Here is a 20728-nt window from a genome sequence, read left to right as displayed (position 1 = left end):
GCATTTTCCCGCAGGAAGAGGGAGGCACTAAACCCCCAACAAGCAATTGGCCGGAACTAGGCTCTTGGGCACTACGGATAGATTTTGTTATTTTTATTTAAGTGTCAGCCGAAAATGGTGGCTCTTGTCTCTCTCAAGGATAGTACTTAACAACAGCTCCATGCTCTGGCATCACGCTGAGATAAACACACTATTAGGAATCCTCACAAAGGCCCCGAGATAATTGTGAAGGGACAGTTACCGAAAATGAAGCACCCAGACCTGAACCCTCCTCCACGCCCCATCAGTAACACCGTTAAAGCTGTCAGTTTGTCAGCCCACTGGAGGTATTTATGAAATCAATATACAATCCTGCAGATGGATGGCAGCGGTATTGTTAGCCAGAGAAGAGAGGCTCAATGGAAAATAAAATTAATAAAATTTACAAGCAGATTGTCATGGGGAGCAGATAAATTCCCTACAATCTACGGTTTTGCTCAATTACGGCAGGAGGAAAGCCATGGCAGGGAGACGGAAAGAGCTGTGCTTTAAACGAGGCTCCTGAAAGTAGGAGCAAGACGGGGTATATTTACAGCGAGAAAATAGTGAACGGAAACCCAAGTGGCCGTCCCATCCAAGTGCAGGATTTTGTCTGTGTGACCGCTTTCGTGGGAGATTGCCCAGCAACTCCATCAGATTTTTCTGCTTAAATACAGCTGTCCTTTCTTCATCCCGCTGTACTGCAAACCAGAACCCTCATACAATTGCTGTTCTTTCAGTATACCGGTGCGCCTTAAACTCAAAGGGTTAATGCATAATTGGGATATGTACCCCTTCATCTGGCTTCCAAGGGTTTTTAGATTTGATCGTTCTAAACCTCTCTCCTGTTTCCTCCACCTGCCCCTGATTTTGCTCATTAGCCGTTTGCTAAAAGTGTGGCCTGAGCTGTTTCCCAGAGCGGCCAAAACTAGCAGCCGAGCCTGGGAGGCTAGCGGGCAGGGGCTTGCTGTCCCGGAGACCAGCCTTCACTTGACAGAACAGACTGGGCCCATTGTGGCTGCCGGAGCCTTGGGTATAGCCCAGATGCCTGGTGGAAATTGCATTAGTCAGATGACGGGACCTGGGCCCCCTTCTCTTGGAGGCTGATGGAGAGCAGAGGAGTGGCCTTGGTGACACTGCCTGACCTCTACTGTCATCGTGGGCTTTGTTCAGCGCCCCGACTCCAGGCTGGAGCCCTGCTCATTGAATCAGGCCCAGCCAGGGGAGCCTGCAGTGGGGCTCACTGTGCATCTGAATTTACTTATATCAGTCGCAGGCAGAGGAAACTGGATTTGAGATGGGGAGCATCCTGTTATTCTGCCCCAGAATTTCTCTCTGTATTCATCTCTGCACCCTACCCCAACTCTGAGCCTTGCCTTGGTATCTAACAGTGGCCCCAGACAATCCCCACGTGTCTTGAGCTTTAGCCCGCCACTCAGAGTGTGCCCGCTCAGCTCAGCCGATGAGAGCAGAAAAATGGACGCCTCTCTTCTGCTTCCTATGTTTCCTCCTGCTCCCTGGCAAAATGGTGATTTAGAGGGCCCAGGTTTTAGTGGAGGATGGTCGTCTGACCTCTTTCCAAATATATTTGGAGTCATCTATAGCTTTTGATTAGGTGCCCGTGGAAAATCAGTGTGGGAGTGTCCATCCGTCTCTAGGACAACACGGCAATTTAAGACGTGTTTACCCTGTGACCCAGCACATTCTCCTTATAGGACTTTATACCACGGAAGTAGCTGTACAAGTGTCCTCAAAATGTGTGGGCAGGAAAATTCATCCTGGTGTTTCCTTAAATGGCAAGTAAATAAATACCTAGCAACGTGGGATCATATAGCCATCTATAGAATTGGATGATACACAGCCATTAAAAATGTTGGCATACATGTACTGTTAATGACAGGAACAGATGTTCTCAATATAGTATGCGAAAAAAGAGGTTAAAATGGACTACATACTATGAGATCATATTGGTAAAATTTATATATATATATATTACTCCTAACTGGTAACAGTGGTTGTGTCTGGGTAGGTAATTTTTTACCTTAGTATCTGAAGGTTTTTGTGTTCTTTTCAAAATAATGGAGATATATATATATATATATATACACATGATTGATACACATATATGTGCTTGATTACTCATTAAGACCCCAAGCAAGCTTGGGGTATGAATGAAAACAAGTGCATGTGTTTGGTCCAGCAAAGAATAAAACCGGAAAACAAAATGAAAAAAAAAATGCATGGGTCTTAGGAAAGGATATTGAGGCTTTGGGGATTCTTAAAGTGGACACTGGTACAAGACTTGGGTTTGAGCCAGCTTCAGGACCTGACACTTTGTCCCTTCCCCTCCCTGCTCAGAGCAACATGTTAGCATTGCTAAATGCTATGTGAGGTGCAGTGGGACCCCCATTTTGGGCGGGTTTGTGGAAATGCAATTTGGATTCATCATGCCTGTCGCTAACACGATCCAGGTGGCCCCCAGGGGTCTCTCTGGGGCTCTAGAAAAGCAGAGAGGGTCATCCCCCATCAGAAAGTCAGGATGGCCAGACTCCATTCCAATCTCAGATGACAAAGGCAGAGAGAGTCCCTGAGAAGATGGGAGATGGAGTGGTGTTGACCCCGCCGTGGGGGAGGGACGCTGTGCCGGAGGCGGAGGAAGGGGTCACCTCTGGGAGGTGGCAGAACAAGAGAATTGGGTGTAGTGTGTGTGCAACAAATAACCCAGCACTTGGCTCGTGGCCTGGAGGTGTGAGACCACCCACAGAGCCCGCCCTGGAGGCGAGCCGCTGGCCTGGTAACCATTTCAGCAAGGCCATCGCTAGAAGAACAATGTGAAGGCTTGTAGCAGCCTGGGGCCTGAGACTAAACAGTCCCCCAAACACTCCTGAGCGCAGAGGCAGCCTCCAGAGGGGTTTTGTTATCATAATGAGATGCAGATAAAGCCGGGCCTGGGTCCTTAATGCCTGTGCCTCTTCTCTTCTTGTTTAGAGATCTGAGCGAAAACCAGATCCTGGGGATCCCGAGGAAGGCGTTCCGAGGCATCGCAGACGTGAAGAACCTGTAAGTGATGTTTTTTGTTGCTTCGCGGCAGATGTGGTTCTCTGGCCAGAGCAGGGCTGAGGGACACGGGACAGGGAGGTGGTATCCCCGTGCCTTGTGCCCTCAGTCCAGGCGCCTTTGAGACAGATTGAGGGGTGTGCTTAAGTGGTTTCCAGGGAACACACGTCGAACACCACGGCAGCTCCAGCGAGTCTTGTTCTTCTCTGGAGATTTGTCCCCAGGTATGAACGTAGAGTCCCAGACCTGAGTCACAGCCTGGCCGCACTCTGTGGGCCTGGGGCTCAACTCAGCTTCTCCCAAGGTCATTACCTTCTATAAAATGGGGATGATAGCCTGGTGGGGTATTGATGCAAATGAGAAAATGTTTTTAACGCTTAGTGCCTCGTACATAGTAAGTGTTCTGTAAATGGGAGACAAAGATGTTGGAGATCATGATGGTGAAGATCTCACTATTAGTAATAGGATCTTATGAGGGAGCGTCAGGACTTGTGTCCCAGGATCATGGGGAGACATAGCCAGATCTACTGCACTAGGTGCTTGGGGTTTTTCTTAATTTTTATTTTGAAATAATTATTGATTCACAGGAAGTTTCAAGAATAGTAGACTAGCCTGTGTATGCTTTTACCCAGTTTTCTCCCAGTGGTAACACCCTGTATAACTCTCATATAATATTAAGCCAGAAAATTGACTGAGTGCAATCCACAGACCTTATTCTTCAGATGTCCCAGTTTTACACGCGCTCATTTGTGTCTGTGTGCACACATGTGCGCATGTGCAATTCTGTGTCATTTTATCACGTGCAGATTCCGTTGCCCATTACTGCAACTGATGCAGAACTGTTCCATCACCACGCTTTTGAACTTGCCAAATAACCTTGTTGTTTCCTACCTGGCCCCCGCTGTCTGCTGCTTATCATGACTCCCAGGCCCTTCCCTTCACGAGGAGTGTGCCTCCTGAATTTTCTATCCACACCACTGTGCCCATGTGTTTGGAGAGGGATACAGAGGAGGCATTTCTGCCCACTGACCTCCTCCACAGGCTTGCATCCAACTTGAGAAGTCTTGAAGGAGATTGTTTTAAAAACTGCTTTAGCTCTTAGTTTTCCCTGTAAGTACTGCAGAGATTTTGGCGTGCCGGGAAGCTGATGTTGGCTTCCTGATACAAGCTATGTGCCTCTCCTTTGCTGAGAACCGAGCAGAAAGCTTTAGGTGTTTAACATGCAAAGCACACCAGAGGGCAGAGGCATCTGGGGTGGAAGGAGCAGGGAACAGAGAGCACTTTGCAAGGGGCTCCAGACAGCAGGCTACCCATTGCTTCATCTGGGAGCATTTGCCCAGAAGCAGGAGCGGGCCGGGAGGAGCAGACAAAGCTGCAGAAAATGTGACTCGAGATCGTGCACATAAAGCAAAACTAAGAGGTTGTGTTGATTAGCATCCCAGAAAAGCAAGACGAGAGGGGAACTTACAGATCCAATAAAACCCCACAGATTAGCAGTGAGAAAATTGAGGACCAGAGAAGGGCAGTGACTAATTTAAAGTCAACCAGCTTCTTGATGGTTGAGCCCTAAATTAATATCTTGCATACATAAAGTGGTATATCTATCCTATCTCATGGCTCTAATTTTAAATGGGCCAGTTAATAAAAAAACATATTGTGGTGATAGATACGCAGGACTGTGTAATTACCAACTACATTTTTGATTCTCAAGAAAGTGATTCAGTCTCACAGTGGTCCTCAATAGTTGCTGGGGTTTGGGGGGGTTATTGTTGTTGTTTTCCTGTACTGTCTCTAACTTCACAAAGGCCTCAGGAGCTAAAAGTGTTAAGAGTCCGCAAACTCAAGAACTACGGACAGACCCTCCTTCTCCACCTGGATGTGTGTCCTAAACAGCAAGGATCTAGTGGGGCAGGGGAGGAGAGTAAACTCACTGCTTAAAGGATGAATTAACCAACAAAATGAAAGGGGTTGATTACTTTATACTTCTAATCAGTTCACTCAGCATACTCTGGGGGGCCAGAACCTCTAAGACCCAGAAGTGTAATTCTCAGGTGACTTACGGTATAACTGGGGACAAGAAACGTGCATACAAGAGGAAGTTTAGTGATTTAACAGTCCACAGCAAAATGGGCCAATGAGTGGCCAGGCATTATGAAGGACTGTCAGGGCTCACAGAAGAACAATAGCTTTGGGCAGTGTCGCCCAAAGGGTGGCCATCTGATAAATCTGTGTCTGGTTCCCAGCTGTTCTGCGTACTGAGTCTGTGACCTCGGGTACAGTACTTGACACTTCTGAGCCTAGATTTCTTCCACAGGGAGAGGAGGATAAGAATTGTACCTAACCTCTTAGCGGTTTTGTGAAGGTGAATGAAATGATGTGTATGAATAACTCAGTACTATGCTTGGCATGGGGAAGGTGCTTAGAAAGTTCTAGCTACTATTACTGCTGTCTTCCTTTGTTGTTGTTATAATTGTAAAGACTTTCGCGGAGCCCGGAATGATGATTGGAATTTGCTGAGTGAACAGGCAAATAGTGTGTGCAGAGTGGGGAGGCAAACCTATACAAGGTGTGTTTTAAGGGACCTTCGCAGAGCCGTCTCATGGGAGTGGGGGGATTATGAGGCGGAGTAATAGGTGATCAGGTCAGAAAGAGAGGTGGGGACCAGGTGGTCACGAGCCTCGCCTGCAAGGAGTATGGACTTTAGATGTAGGTACTGAGAAGGTGGCTAGCTTCCGATCTGGGAAACGTCATGATGAAAACATTGATTCTGGAAGAGGAACCTAGGACAGGAGAAGGTGGAAGAAGGAGGGGGGCGGTGGGAGATGAGGCCGTGGTCCAACGTGAGGGATCAGGGCTCGCAGTCAGGAATGAAAGGAGGAGCCCCCAGTAAGACGCCAGTGGGGACCAAGGCAAGAGAAGTGGCAATCCACGAGTTACTAGAGGCCAGGGAAAGGAAGGGGAAAATGATAAGTTCCATATTTAGATGACACAGAGAATGATGGCAAATTCTTACAGTCATTCACCCAGGCAGCCCTCAAAATGTTTTTTGAGCTCCTACTAAATGCCAGTTCTGGGGGTAAATGCAGGAAGTAAGATATGTATCTGTGAGCTCTGCCTTCTTGGAGCTCCCACTCCACAGAGGTTGAAAGAGCGGGGGAAGAACCAGGCTGGAAGATGATGAGTTGAGTGTAAAGTAGTGTCACGTCTTCCACAGGCAGTGTGGACGGAGCGTCTTCCATGTGTTGGTCAACTTGACATCCTGCCCTGTTTCTACTGGTTATGTGACTTTGGTCTGTGACCACAGCTACATCTCTGGTTTGACTAAGTGAGAGTGAAATTAAATAATCTTGTGGCCTTAAGAGAAAATGAAGTGTGGGTAATTGGAGGTATAGGACCCAAGCTGAGGAACAAGTTCAAGAAGGGAGGCATCTGGGTAAAGGTTGATGACTGAAGTTGTGCATTTAAATATGCGTCAGTACGTGTAAAATACGAGACACTTTGCAGAAATTAAGTTTGTATAAAACCTGTTAAGGAAACACCCTCCTCCGACCAGACCTCAGTTACCCACTTGTAGGGATTGTCTCTTTCGTGAGTGATGAGTAGTGAATTTTAAACCTCAGGAATGTACATCCCTGTCATCGATCTGTTTATAAACCACCTGCCAGCCCTCGAACCTTCTCCATCACCTTGTGTGAGCTCAGGGAATAGAACACTCTTCTACCTGTTACTTAAGTAACATAGGAGAAGATGATAAATTATTTGAATGTCAGGCTTGAAATGACAACTGGGCCTATTCATGATACCATATGCTTCATTAAGAGGAGAAAATCAAGGATTGGCTATTTGTTGTTTATAATTTTGTAGTTTTTTTTTTTAAATTAATTAATTTATTTATTTATTTATTTTTGGCTGTGTTGGGTCTTCGTTTCTGTGCAAGGGCTTTCTCTAGCTGTGGCAAGCCGGGGCCACTCTTCATCACGATGCGCGGGCCTCTCACTATCACGGCCTCTCCTGTTGCGGAGCACAGGCTCCAGACGCGCAGGGTCAGTAGTTGTGGCTCACAGGCCCAGTTGCTCCGCGGCATGTGGGATCCTCCCAGACCAGGGCTCGAACCCGTGTCCCCTGCATTAGCAGGAAGATTCTCAACCACTGCGCCACCAGGGAAGCCCAATTTTGTAGTTTTGATATGGATTTTCTTTGCTTGTCCTGACAGTCCCCCTCAAGAAGGAAGAGACTGTGTTACCCCCATTTTCCAGATGACAAAATTGAGTTTTGATCAGTGTGCCTAATTTTGTAAAAGTCAGCAGACACCACTGGGCCTAGGCCTCCGCACTTAGCTTTCCCTTAGTAACCCACTCAACCGTCTTCTGGACTCAATCCATAGACATTTCTGTCTACCCAGAGGGCTCCCTACTCAGCCATGCTAGCAACAGGAAAAAGGAAAGAGTAACCAAGGAGGCTGCTGGCAGTTGGAGGCCTGATTCACAGAGGCAAGTAGGCAAGCATACAGCTGTTGTCAGAGCCAAGAGAAAGGACCCAGGGGGGTGTTTGAACCTTGTGGGAATGAGGCGCCACAGGTGTAATACTGGTGCTGGAGGGATTTGGCGCCCTGCCCCTACCCAGGCAGCGGAAGGAAACCCCTAATTGCTTCCTGCTTCTCCAGAGAAAAGAGAAAGTAATTAGCTGGGGATACCACTCTCTGCAGTTACTAAAAGCTGGTTTTATGGGCTGATCCTGCTCTGCTGCCTGTCTGGGAGGGGGGAAAGGTGCTATATTTAAAGGGAGATGAGATGGATAGATTGATCTGGAGAAAGAGGCGCTCAGGTAGACTGACCGGAAGATAGACCAACACTTGACATGCCAGTATTCCCTGCCTACCATATGCAAATGCCGTGCTAGGGATTGGGGAAGACAGTGAGAAAAAGAAGGGGAGAGAGAGAGAAGAGAGAGAGAGGGAGAAATAATCGTAAGACGTAGAGATAGGGGGGAAATGAATTGGACAAAAAGAGGGATGCGAGCCACAATCCAACAAAGCATAATAAGAAAAAGGCAAAACCAGCATAGATTGTTTTTTTAAAAATGCCCCCTTGCTCTATCTTTCTCAGCAGTTATGTTTTCCTCTGTTTTTCAGTTTCTATTTGCCAGGACTCTGTAGGACACGCATTCCAGAGGGGAAAATCAATAACCCCTGTCTTTGCCAGCTAGCAAAATTTGGAACTGATGGTTTCAAAACAAAGCTGGGCAGGCGGCCTATTGTGTTTCCTAGTTAGTCTGAGTTGCTGCACTGCCCTCCCTCTTCCTGAGATTAATGAGGGCTGTCTCGGCCCCCGTGAGCAGGCAGTAATCTTGTGTGTGTTTGGGCGGGGAGGGGGGAGGGACGGGAAGTGCCCACTGGTTGGTGGCATCTCTGTCTGCTAATCTCAGCAGCCGTTCACTCCATCACTGCACCTGCAACAGAGTTCACGCTCCTGGTCATGCCCTGCAAGACTCTACACGGTCTGGGTCCCCTCTCACTCATCTCGTGCTTCCCATGCTCCAGTCCATCCCTGAACACCCCAAGCTCCTTCCTGCCTCCGGGCCTTTGCACTTGCTCCTCCCTTTGCGTGGGATGCTAAGCCCTCAGACCTCCACACAGTCGGCTCCTTCAAATCGTTCAGGTCTCATCTCAAACATCACCTCCTCAGAGTGGCCTTCCTTGACCCATCTAAAGCAGCTCCTCAGCCCCCACTGCCCTTCCTCTCTATCCCACTACCCAGTTATATTTATTCAGAGCACTTATCGCCCTATGAAATGATCTTGTTCATCTATTTGTCACCCTGTCTCTGGATGTCACACAGAATGAACATGTGTACACAGGGACCCTGTCTGTCTCAATCACTGTGGAATCCCCAGTGCCCAAACGGCTCACGGCAGAGAATAAGGTGGACTAAGAACAAATCCAATGAATGTATTTGTTCTTTTGTTCCTCAAGTATTTGCGGTTGGCCTATTATGTACGAGAAATCATGCATAATTGTTAAAATGCTTAATATGAAAATGATATTATAAAAAGAATAAGACACCGTCCTTGCACTTGGAGAACTCACAGTGTGGTGAGGGGGAAGACTAGTAAATCAGTGGTTGCAGGACAGGGGCCAGAATTCCATTGGAGGTAAGGACAAAGACGTGGGAAAGCCCGGAGAGACAGGCCTGATTCTGGCTTCACTCAGGAAGTGACATGAGTTGGGTCTTGAAGGATGAGTAGGAGTTCACCCAGGGGAAGGGCATTCCAGGCAGAAGGAACAGCATATGAAAAATCACCAACCTGTGCAAAGGGACAGAGGTATGTGAAAGAGTTGAGGCTTGTCAGAGATTTGTGGCTGGAGCCCAGTGAGCAAGGAGAACAGGGAAGAGAGTTGAGGTTAGTGAGACAGGAGGTGGAAGATGGGGGAATGACGGTCAGGGAGGACCTTGAATGCCTGATCCATATGGCAGTGGCAAGGGGGATCCAACGAAAAGGTTTTAGTAGGGGAGCGGTGTGATCAGATTTTCACTGCAGAAAGACAGCTCCAGCATCAGTGGGGAGGGTGAATCACTGAGAAGCAGAGACTGGAGTCAGGGTGGCCAGCAAGGAGACTCATGCAGTTGGTGAAAGCTTATAGTCCTGAATCAAGCAGGCAAAGCGGACCTAAAGAAGCAGCGAAAAACTACAGACACCCACGGGAGAAAGCCAGCAGGCCCTGGCAGCCGACCGGACGGGTGAACTGAGTGCTTGTTCACCAGGGCTTAGCGGGGCGGAGCCAGAGGACGGGAGTTGCGCCTGCCTCTCCTGATGGAAGCGATGCTGCGTCTTGGAAGGGGGATTTGGGAAAATCTGCTCTCAGGAGGCCAGCGGATGCTGACGCGTCACCTTCCCGAGGTGCAGAAGGTTTTCTAGCCTCTCCTTCTTTTGCATTCCTGACTGCGTGTGTCGGGTTCAGAGGTGCTACTGGAGGGAGTTGGACGGCACCCCAGCTTGCTAAGTGCCACCCAAATAAGCTGTCTAAAGAAAGGGATCACAGCAGCCTGCCTGGCTGCCTGCCCCTTCCTCCCTCCCTTCTCCCCCACTTCCTCCCTCCTCCCTCCCTTCCCCGCCCCTCCCTTCCTCCCCTCCTTCCTTCTTTCTTTCCACTCTCCCATTTTTCCATTCTTCCTTCCACAGACCATCATTGAGCCCTTACCCTCGCCAGGCCCAAAGCAAGTCCTGCAAAGAAAAAGATGAATAAGCACAGTCCCTGCTTCTTGTCACAGAGGGAGGCCAACAGATACACAAAGAGTGTATATAATATGATAAATACTCCCCTAGAGCACTATTCTCTCTCTGCCCCCATGGCCACCAATGTAAGTGCTCAATAAATACCAGTTGGTTTATTAAAGTAAATCCTCTGAAATGAGAACAATAATAAAAGAAATGGGCAAATTAGACTCCATCAGTCTGGAAAAGATATGATACAGTGTTGTCCAAAGGCAGGATGATGGTGGTGGTAACTGCCCCTTCCCAGAAACTGCGCCTAGAATTGGAAGCTGTATAGGCAACACGTAGACTTCCTTCCAGGCCAAGATTACACCGTTTTATAGATTGTGTTAGAGGTCCTCTGTCGGGCTTTGGATATTTCTCATAACACCCCACCCTAAGTTCTAACTGCCTTCTTTCTGAGTCATCTTTCCCCTCCAACAGCCTGCAAGCTATGCAGGGGGAGAAGGTGAGTCTGTCTTCCTCACTGTTTTATTCAGAAAAGTTGGTTTTATGCCTGGTTCATAGTAGGTGCTCAATAAGCAATGAGTAAGTGGATGACTTTCAGAACAAAGAGACTCCAGCATTTAGAGGACGGCTAAAACCCTGAGTGAAAGAGCATGATGACTTCTCAGAGCAAAGAAGAATAAAAGCAAAGCTGCAAAAACCAGCCCAGAGAGGCCTTCCTGTTTTTTCAGGGTAATGGAGACCATTTATTCTGGCTCCAGCACTAAAATTTGTTATCTGGGACATTTTTATTTGTAGGCAAAATTCTTTTTTTTTTTTAAATTCTTTTTTCTAACTCATCACAGATACTTAACGCCTCTGAGCACTAAATGCACATCAAACAAGGGGTTTACAACAAGCATGTAAACTAGAATCACGTCTTTCCTGTGTCCTGGCAAGAAGGCACAGTGATTCTGGGCCCCTCTGAGTTAAGTTTAGCGGTCCTATAAGACATACACTGTTTTTGTTTTTGTTTTATAAATTTATTTATTTTATTTATTTCTTTTTGGCCGTGTTGGGTCTTCGTTGCTGCGTGCAGGCTTTCTCTAGTTGTGGCGAGCAGGGGCTACTCTTCGTTGCGGTGCACAGGCTTCTCATTGCGGTGGCTTCTCTTGTTGCAGAGCAGAGGCTCTAGGCGTGCAGGCTTCAGTAGTTGCAGCACGCAGGCTCAGTAGTTGTGGCTCGTGGGCTCTAGAGCACAGGCTCAGTAGTTGTGGTGCATGGGCTTAGTTGCTCCATGGCATGTGGGATCTTCCTGGACCAGGGCTCGAACCCGTGTCCCCTGCATTGGCAGGCGAGTTCTTAACCACTGCACCACCAGGGAAGTCCCGAGACATACACTGTTGACCTGAGCTTTTGCCTGGAGATTTGTAGATCCAAAGAGAAATGAAACCGTCTTAAGAAGAGGGGAGATGATTGTTACAGTAGAGATCATACTTTGAGACTCTAGTAGCTATTGCTGTTCTGATTCTTTGTCTCATCGGAGTCAATGTAATAGAGTGATTAAAAGTATGAGTTTTGGAGTCAGACTTGATATTTGCTTTTAATTCCAGATTTGCTGCTATGACTTATGTGACTTTAAGCAAGTGACTTACCTTTCTGAGCCTCAGTCTCCCAATCTGTATACTGGAAAAATTACTAGTGAGCAGTAAAATAGGGAAACTATGTGTCTTACATATGTGCATAATACTACTTTACGGTTTGCCCAAAGCCTTCATTGGTATTATCTTGTTTAACTAATGCACCAGCCCTGCCAGATCATTAGGGAAAAGTTTATTAGCCTCTAGGTATAGATGGGGAAGTTGAGGCTCAAAGAAATTCAGGAACTCTCTCAAGGCAACAGAGCTAGTCAGTGGCAAGGCTAGGACAAGTCTGGAGTCTCGGTTAGTGCTTTTCTGAGTGGTTAGCTAGGAAAAGCTCTGAGATTTGACAAGCACAGAGTGATGGCTTGTAGGAAACAGCAGGTACAGATCAGTGGGGAACACTGGAAGAGCATTTGTGGTTTCCAGCACCAGCCAAGATCCCAGGCAGAAACACGCTGTGACAGTCATCATTGGGACAGTATTTCTGAGAAGACCATTGAAATTGTCTGAAAGTGTGAGTTCTTTTTTTTTTTTAATTAATAGACTTTATTTTTTAAGAGCAGTTTTATTAGGTTTATGCAAGAATTGAGTGGAAAGTGCAGAGTTGCCATGTACCGCCTGTCCGCACACCCCCACGCACAGTTTCTCCTATTATTAACACCTTGCATTAGTACAGTACATTAGTTGCAATTGCTGAACCAATATTGATGCATTTTAACTAAGATCCATAGTTTACCTGAGGGCTCACTCTGTGGGTTTGGACAAATGTATAATGACTGGTATCCTCCATGGTAGTAACATACAGAAGAGTTCTCTGCCCTAAAAACTCCCTGTGCTGCACCCATTCATGCCACCCTCTCTTCTGTTAAGCCCTGAAGTATGAGCTTTTAAATGTACAGGTAAACCCCTTCATCTTTCACAGCCCTTCACAATAGCTTATTCAACAGTGCGAGTCTTCCTTTTTTCTTCTTTGAGAGAGGGTAAGGGACACCCTGCAAGTTTAAGTGCCATAGAGCAAATCAGCAAGAAAGCCAGGACCAGGAAAGTCTCATAGCCTGAGGAAAAAGTATAGCAATTGCTTCTCCTTCAGAGAAGAGCTATGATTCAGAGAACCTACCCAGGCCTGGGGTTATGTATAAACTGAATCAACTCTGAGGATGTTTAGATGATGGTTAAGTATTCAGGTTCCTCAGTCAGGCTTCCTAGAGTCAACAAACCCTGACTTTTACCACCTATGTGATCTTAAGCAATTACATAACTCTTTCTTAGCCTCAGTTTCCCCATACGTTAAGTGGAAATAATATTACTCCCATCATGGGGTTGTTATGAAGATTACAAATAACTTATTATTGCATCTCTGAGAGTTAATTCCATCTCTGAGAGTTAATTTGCCTCAGATTATCATATCTAATGGACTAAATCTTCCCTTCCTAGACATATACATACCCCAAAACAAAACTTATATTTATGATGTTCTGCTCCAAAGTAACCCCAACTCTGAAAATTGTAACTTCATCACACCTTCTCTTCTTTCATCCAGTGGGGCTGCCCTGTTCTGGGGTATGGCTTGTAATAGGCCAGGGACAAAACAGTTCAGATCAAAGGAAGGTGTACCTTCCTCACCCTGTTCCCTCCCCCAGTCCCCATCAAGACTCAGAAAGTACCGAAGAGCCCAGGAATTCTGGGTTTGGTCACAGATCTACTACTAACTGCTGCCTATTTGAGATAGGCTGATTGACCCCCCAAAGATGTGCACATCCTATTCTCCGGAGTATGTGACCATGTATCCTACGTGGCAAAAAGGACTTTGCAGATGTGATTAAATTAAGGATCTTGAGATAGATTATCTCAAGATAGATTATTATCCTGGATTATTATCCTGGATAGATAGATTATCCTGGATTATTCCAGTGCACCAAATGTAATCAGAAGGGTCTTTACAAGAAAGAAGACATGCGCTGGCAGCAGAGGGGGAAAAGACCATGTGATGCAGGGAATGAGGACCCACCTATCCTGGAGGATGCAAGGAAACAGATTCCCCCCCAGAGCCCCCGGAAGGAACGCAGCCCTGCTTATGCCTCAACATTAGCCCAGTGAAACTGATCTAGAACTTCTGACCTCCAGAATGCTAAGAAAATACATTCGTGTTGTTTGTTGTAGACCACTAAATTGGGGGTAATTTGTTCTGGCAGCAATAGGAAACCCATACTAACACTGCCCTCAGGCTGCCACTTAACCTCTTGGTCTCAGTTTCCGAGTCTGTTAAAATAAGTCATTGACACATTATGATCAGTGGATTTCAATGTGCATACTGAGAAACTCTAGTACTCCAAGAGCCCACAAATAAAAAGTAGCTTTTCAATAATGATAATGTTTTAAATTGTCTCTTTTAGACATTAAAGTTCAGCATGAGATTTTGTGTAATAAAGAGTCTTATGTTAAAAAAAAAAAAAGCTTAAAAAAATCACTGGAACTAGATAGACAATCTTTCAGGTTGATTCATATTCTTTAATGTGATGATTCTTTGAGACCCCCTTACATCAGAGAGGAGCGAAGCTTTGTCACTGAGACAAAACTCAGGAGCAGAATCAAGAAGCCAGGGCCTGGTGAGGGACCGCAGAAAAGAGGGATCAGAATGACACCAGATCTTGGTGCCTGGAATTTGGATATCAGGTTGAGGTCTGGGCTAGGCTCACTTTCAGAGAAAGGAAAAGAGGGAGTTGTATGTTGACTGAGAGAGATTTTCTGGAATGAGGCTGAGGGCCTCTGGAATCTTTCCGACATCCTTGGGACTGGTTAGGGATCTCTGCGGCAGGTCTGAGTTCAACCAGCTTTCCTGTACCATCTTGGCTTTGTGCTTCCTGCACCAGATCTACTGCTTTGCATCTCAAGGAAATGGCTGGTTTGGGAAAGGGAGTTCTTACAGACTCAGGGGGGTGGACTTGGTCAGCCACAGTACTCAAAAATTATTTACTGGGCAATAAGTGGTGCTGGGAAAACTGGACAGCTACATGTAAAAGAATGAAATTAGAACACTTCCTAACACCATACACAAAAATAAACTCAAAATGGATTAAAGACCTAAATGTAAGGCCAGACACTATAAAACTCTCAGAGGAAAACATAGGAAGAATACACTCTTTGACATAAATCACAGCAAGATCCTTTTTGACCCACCTCCTAGAGAAGTGGAAATAAAAACAAAAATAAAGAAATGGACCTGATGAAACTTAAAACTTTTTGCGCAGCAAAGGAAACCATAAGACGAAAAGACAACCCTCAGAATGGGAGGAAATATTTGCAAATGAAGAAACTGACAAAGGATTAATCTCCAAAATATACAAGCAACTCATGCAGCTCAATATCAAAAAAACGAACAACCCAATCCAAAAATGGGCAGAAGATCTAAATAGACATTTCTCCAAAGAAGATATACAGATTACCAACAAACACATGAAAGGATGCTCAACATCACTAATCATTAGAAAAATGCAAATCAAAACTACAATGAGGTATCACCTCACAGCGGTCAGAATGGCCATCATCAAAAAATCTACAAACAATAAATGCTGGAGCGGGTGTGGAGAAAAGGGAACCCTCCTATACTGTCGGTGGGAATGTAAACTGGTACACCACTAGGGAGAACAGTATGGAGGTTCCTTAAAAAACTAAAAATAGGGCTTCCCTGGTGGCGCAGTGGTTAAGAATCCGTGTGCCAATGCAGGAGACATGGGTTCAAGCCCTGGTCCGGGAAGATCCCACATGCCACGGAGCAACTAAGCCCGTGCACCACAACTACTGAGCCTGCACTCTAGAGCCCACGAGCCACAACTACTGAGCCCGTGTGCCACAACTACTGAAGCCCACGCACATAGAGCCCACGCTCTGCAACAAGAGAAGCCACCGTAATGAGAAGCCTGCGCACCTCAACGAAGAGTAGCCCCCGCTCACCGCAAGTGGAGAAAGCCCGCGTGCAGTCATGATGACCCAACACAGCCAAAAAAAAAAAAAAAACCTAAAAATAGAACTGCCATACGACCTGGCAATCCCAGAGCGTATACCCAGAGAAAACCATAATTCAAAAAGAGTCACATACCACAATGTTCATTGCAGCACTATTTACGATAGCCAGGACATGGAAGCAACCTAAGTGTCCATTGACAGATGAATGGATAAAGAAGATGTGGCACATATATGCAATGGAATATTACTCAGCCATAAAAAGAAATGAAATTGAGTTATTTGTAGTGAGGTGGACGGACCTAGAGTCTGTCATACAGAGTGAAGTCGGACCTAGAGTCTGTCATACAGAGTGAAGTAAGTCAGAAAGAGAAAAACAAATACCGTATGCTAACACATATACATGGAATCTAAAAAGAAAAAATGGTTCTGATGAACCTAGGGGCAGGACAGGAATAAAGACGCAGATGTAGAGAATGGACTTGAGGACACAGGGAGGGGGAAGGGTAAGCTGGGACAAAGTGAGAGAGTAGCAGTGACATACATACACTACCAAATGTAAAATAGATAGCTAGTGGGAAGCAGCCGCATAGCACAGGGAGATCAGCTCGGTGCTTTGAAACCACCTAAAGGGGTGGATAGGGAGGGTGGGAGGGAGACGCAAGAGGGAGGGGATATGGGGATATATGTATACGTATAGCTGATTCACTTTGTTATAAAGCAGAAACTACCACAACATTGTAAAGCAATTATACTCCAATAAAGATGTTTTAAAAAAATTATTTGCTGGGTAAATAAAGAAGCCGTTTGTGCAGGGTGCAGGATGCTGGTGTTCAGAGCCTGAAATAGCCTTGACACTGCTGGTGGTGGGTGCGGTCCTTTGTAGGAGCTGGTGTTTCAGAGCACCCTGTCGTCCTGAAACTGACAAATCCATATGCACGGCACCTGCCATGCCTGAGTAAAGCACTTGGTTGTCTGCCACAAGCCTTCAGCTCTGTAAATGGACAGTGTGTTACAACGTGTCCATTTAAAACGACAGCTATTATTTGCCATTGTTAACACCCTCCTTTAAAGCTCTCTCTATAACCAGTCCCCAGGCACAATGTACAAACCTAAATTACTTCTAAATGCCCGTGATCAGTTCTCAGGTACTGGGTCTGCCAGGAAAACTACCTAGCCAAACAAATAAGTATCCAGTGAATAAGGCTTGGTTTACATGGTGCATAGTCCAGGAGCTGTTCTGAAATTTTATAGCTAATTAGCATTTGATTATGGAAGTTTACACTTCTTTTTCTGCTCTTAGAGGCAATACCATTTCTTGGGCACAGGGATGGAGTATTTGTTCTGAGACCTCTCTAAAGCCCATATTACCCAAAACACTATCTACCCGCCAACCTCCACCCCCAGAATAAACAGAGGTTCTCTAAAGAAAGGAGTAGTAGCCTCACACACTCATTCCTCTTGGCAGGTAATAAGTTCCTATAGAGCCCTGACCATGTATCAGTCACTGTCATTCATTTCTACCTATTATGTCATTTCATCCTCATCACAACCTTATGATTACTGTCACCAGTTTACAGATGATAAACCTGAGGTACAGAGAAGTGCTTTACCCACAGTCACATGCTAATAATAAGTGGCTGAGCTGGGATTTGAACCCAGAGAATTTAAATCTAGAACCTGTAACCACTATACAATACTGCCTAAGCTTAGAAAAGCATTTCATGAAAATCAAAAACCGTGGACCAAATCCCACTTCCAGATAGGTTTTATTTCCTCTTTGTACATTTTGCTTGAAAAATCTGGATTTCCAGCTTCTCTGGAAAAATCATACAATGCTCAGTCTTGCCTGGCAACGACAGACTGGAGCTGAATTGCAGCTTCCCTCTTAGATGTGGCGTGTGCTCTCCTGTCCCCAGCAGGCCTGCTTCACTAGTCGTACAAGCTTCTAGAGGATCCCATTGCTGTGCAGAGCCATCTTTTTTCTTTTTTTTTTTTTTTTTTTAATTTATGGCTGTGTTGGGTCTTCGTTTCTGTGCAAGGGCTTTCTCTAGTTGTGGCAAGCGGGGGCCACTCTTCATCGCGGTGCGCAGGCCTCTCACTATTGCGGCCTCTCTTGTTGCGGAGCACAGGCTCCAGACGCGCAGGCTCAGTAGTTGTGGCTCATGGGCCTAGCTGCTCCGTGGCACGTGGGATCTTCCCAGACCAGGGCTCGAACCCGTGTCCCCTGCATTGGCAGGCAGATTCTCAACCACTGCGCCACCAGGGAAGCCCTCTCCTTTTGTTTTTTTAAAGTAATAATTGTAAAATAATCATTACACTGTTTCCTTATAGCCATGTTCCATGTTTCCAAATGTGGTTTGAAAACCACCTGCTTCTAAATCTCCTGGACCTTATTAAGAATGCAGATTCCTGAGCCCTGGTAATGACTGAATGAATCGTAATTTTGGGTCAAGAATCAGGAATCTAAATTTTTAATCCACTCGTCAGCTGATTCTATAATGTTTGAGAGCCACTGACATGCTGAATAAGGATTTAGCACCAAAGTGAGAGAAATCTGGGTTTGAGTCCCAGCCCTCCCTGCTGGTCTTGAACAAGTGGCTGACTTCTCAAGCTTGTTTTTTGTTTTTTGTTTTGTTTTGTTTTCCGTGGAGACTAAAGGTAGTACCTAAATCAGACAATGTTTATAAAGCAGTTAACACTGACACAGAGCGAACACTTTAAATGTTGATTATTATTATTTCATTTAATTGTTATAACAACCCAATGGGGTTGGTGAGATTATCCCTCTTTTAAAGATGAAGAAATGTACACTCAGCAAGGTTAGGTAGTTTGCCGAGATCACATGGCAGAGCTGAAATCTGAACCTATGTTAATCTGACTCAAACTGTTAACTATTCTTAAAACAATAGTGGGAAATCCATCCAGAATTAAAATGAGGGTTAAAAGCCTGGAGGATTAAAAGGGGGGGGACCTACCCACGCACGATGCTAGGCAGGTGTCTGTTGTGATGTTGGACTTTCCCTTTGTGCCTTTGGGAATGAGAGAGTCGGTGGTTGTGACTAGCATTGACTCCCTTTGTGCCTAACGCCCCAGCCTTTGTCGCTCTTAATTTGTCAACCCCTTGGAAGGCTGTCAGTGGAGGAGGTCCCCTGTCCTGAGGGTGCATTGGAGGGTGAGTTGGAGAACGTGGGAGGGCCTCCTCTGGAGCAAAGCCAGAGAACAAAGCCTCCCTTTCAGTTCCTTTGAGGCTTTTGTTTCCCCAAATAGTGGAGGGTGGAGGACCTCTGGTTTTCTTTGGAGCATTTTTGGGTTTCTCCCTGTGAGTGCCCTACCAGCTGTGGATGAGTCTGGCCCAGCTTTCCGTTTCTGCTGACTACACTGTACTGTGAAACACGACCCAGGCAGGGCAGTGAGAGGGTTGCCATCTGCCTGAGGCCAGCTTAGTCCACGCACCGTGTAGGGAGAAAGAGAAAGCCATCTAAAACAAGAGACGTTGAAATTCATAGTGCTTCCTCAAACTTGGTTACTCTACCAGGATGATTTTTTACCTAAGGCTGGGGTGGGCGGGATGGTGAAGCTGACTCCTGTTTCTGTTTGAGATGAGAAATTAAACGAGTAAAGAATCTAGCCAATATGTCATCAAGATTTTTTAAAATCAAATTACCGAACCATATATGTCCCCATTTAATGAAAAAAATAAAATGGGAAGTACATTTAAAAGTGTGATTATAGTTTTATATACGTATATATTTGCATGGGAAATAAAGTCCGAAGGACGTAAACTAAGATGCTATTTTATCAAGATATAATCTACCTGCCATAAAATGCACCCGTTTTAGGCTGCTATCAAAAAGAACACAAATAACAAATGTTGGCGAGGATGTGGAGAAAAGGGAACCCTTGTACATTGTTGCTAGAAATTGTAAATTGGTGCAGCCATTGTGGAAAACAGTATGGAGGTTTCCCGAAAAGCTAAAAATAGAACTACCATATGACCCAGCAATGCCACTCCTGGGTATATATCCAAAAAAAACCAAAAACACTAATTGAAAAAGATATGTGTACCCCAGTGTTCATAGCAGCATTATTTACAATTGCCAAGATATGGAAACAACCTAAGTTTCCATCAACAGATGAATGGATAAAGAAGATGTGGTATATATATACAACGGAATACTACTTAGCCATAAAAAATGAAAATGTGCCGTTTGCAGCAACGTGGATGGACTTGGAGGGCATTATGCTAAGTGAAATAACTCAAAGAAAGACAAATACTGTATGATATCACTTATATGTGAAATCTTAAAAATACAACAAACTAGTAAATGTAACAAAAAAGAAGCAGACTCACAGATAGAGAACAAACTAGTGGTTACCAGTGGGGAGATCAGGGGGAGGAGCAAAACAGAGGTGGAAGAGTAGAAAGTACAAACTATTGGATGTAAAATAGGCTCAAGGATGTATTATGCAACACAAGGAATATAGCCAATCTTTTGCAACAACTGTAAATGGAAAGTAACCTTTAAAATGTGTATAAAAAATTTTAATATGTAGATCAACTATGCTTCAATTTTAAAAAGTACTAATAAAAAATGCACCCATTTTGACTCTACAGTTCAGTGCATTTTTACAAGTATATCATAATGTCATCACCACTCAGAATGTGCTTTATATCTCTGTAGAGTCAATCCCCTCTCCCCGACCTCAACCCTCAGCAACCACCAATCGGCTTTCTGTCACTCTGTGTAGTTTTCTCTCTACAACTAGTTCATATAAATGGACTCATACAGTATGTTGTCTTGTGTATCCAGCTTCTTTCACTCAGCATAATATTTTGAAATTCATCTTAT

General features: G+C 45.3%; 1 protein-coding gene across 2 annotated transcripts in view; it reads left to right on the top strand.

Annotated features, from left to right (window-relative positions):
• The window catches only part of SLIT3 (slit guidance ligand 3), a 619464-nt gene that overhangs the window by 398941 nt on the left and 199795 nt on the right, over window positions 1-20728 (top strand). For both annotated transcript variants that reach the window (XM_082378749.1, XM_082378748.1), the window contains exon 5: window positions 3007-3078. In XM_082378749.1, the coding sequence (XP_082234875.1) occupies window positions 3007-3078 (72 nt within the window). The remainder of the gene's footprint in view (window positions 1-3006; window positions 3079-20728) is intronic.

Source organism: Balaenoptera borealis (assembly GCF_965194805.1).
Source record: "Balaenoptera borealis genome assembly, chromosome: 2".
NCBI classification, from domain to species: Eukaryota; Metazoa; Chordata; class Mammalia; order Artiodactyla; family Balaenopteridae; genus Balaenoptera; species Balaenoptera borealis.
The sequence above is the reverse complement of the archived record's forward strand: the minus strand, read 5'-3'. Positions and strand labels throughout refer to the sequence as shown.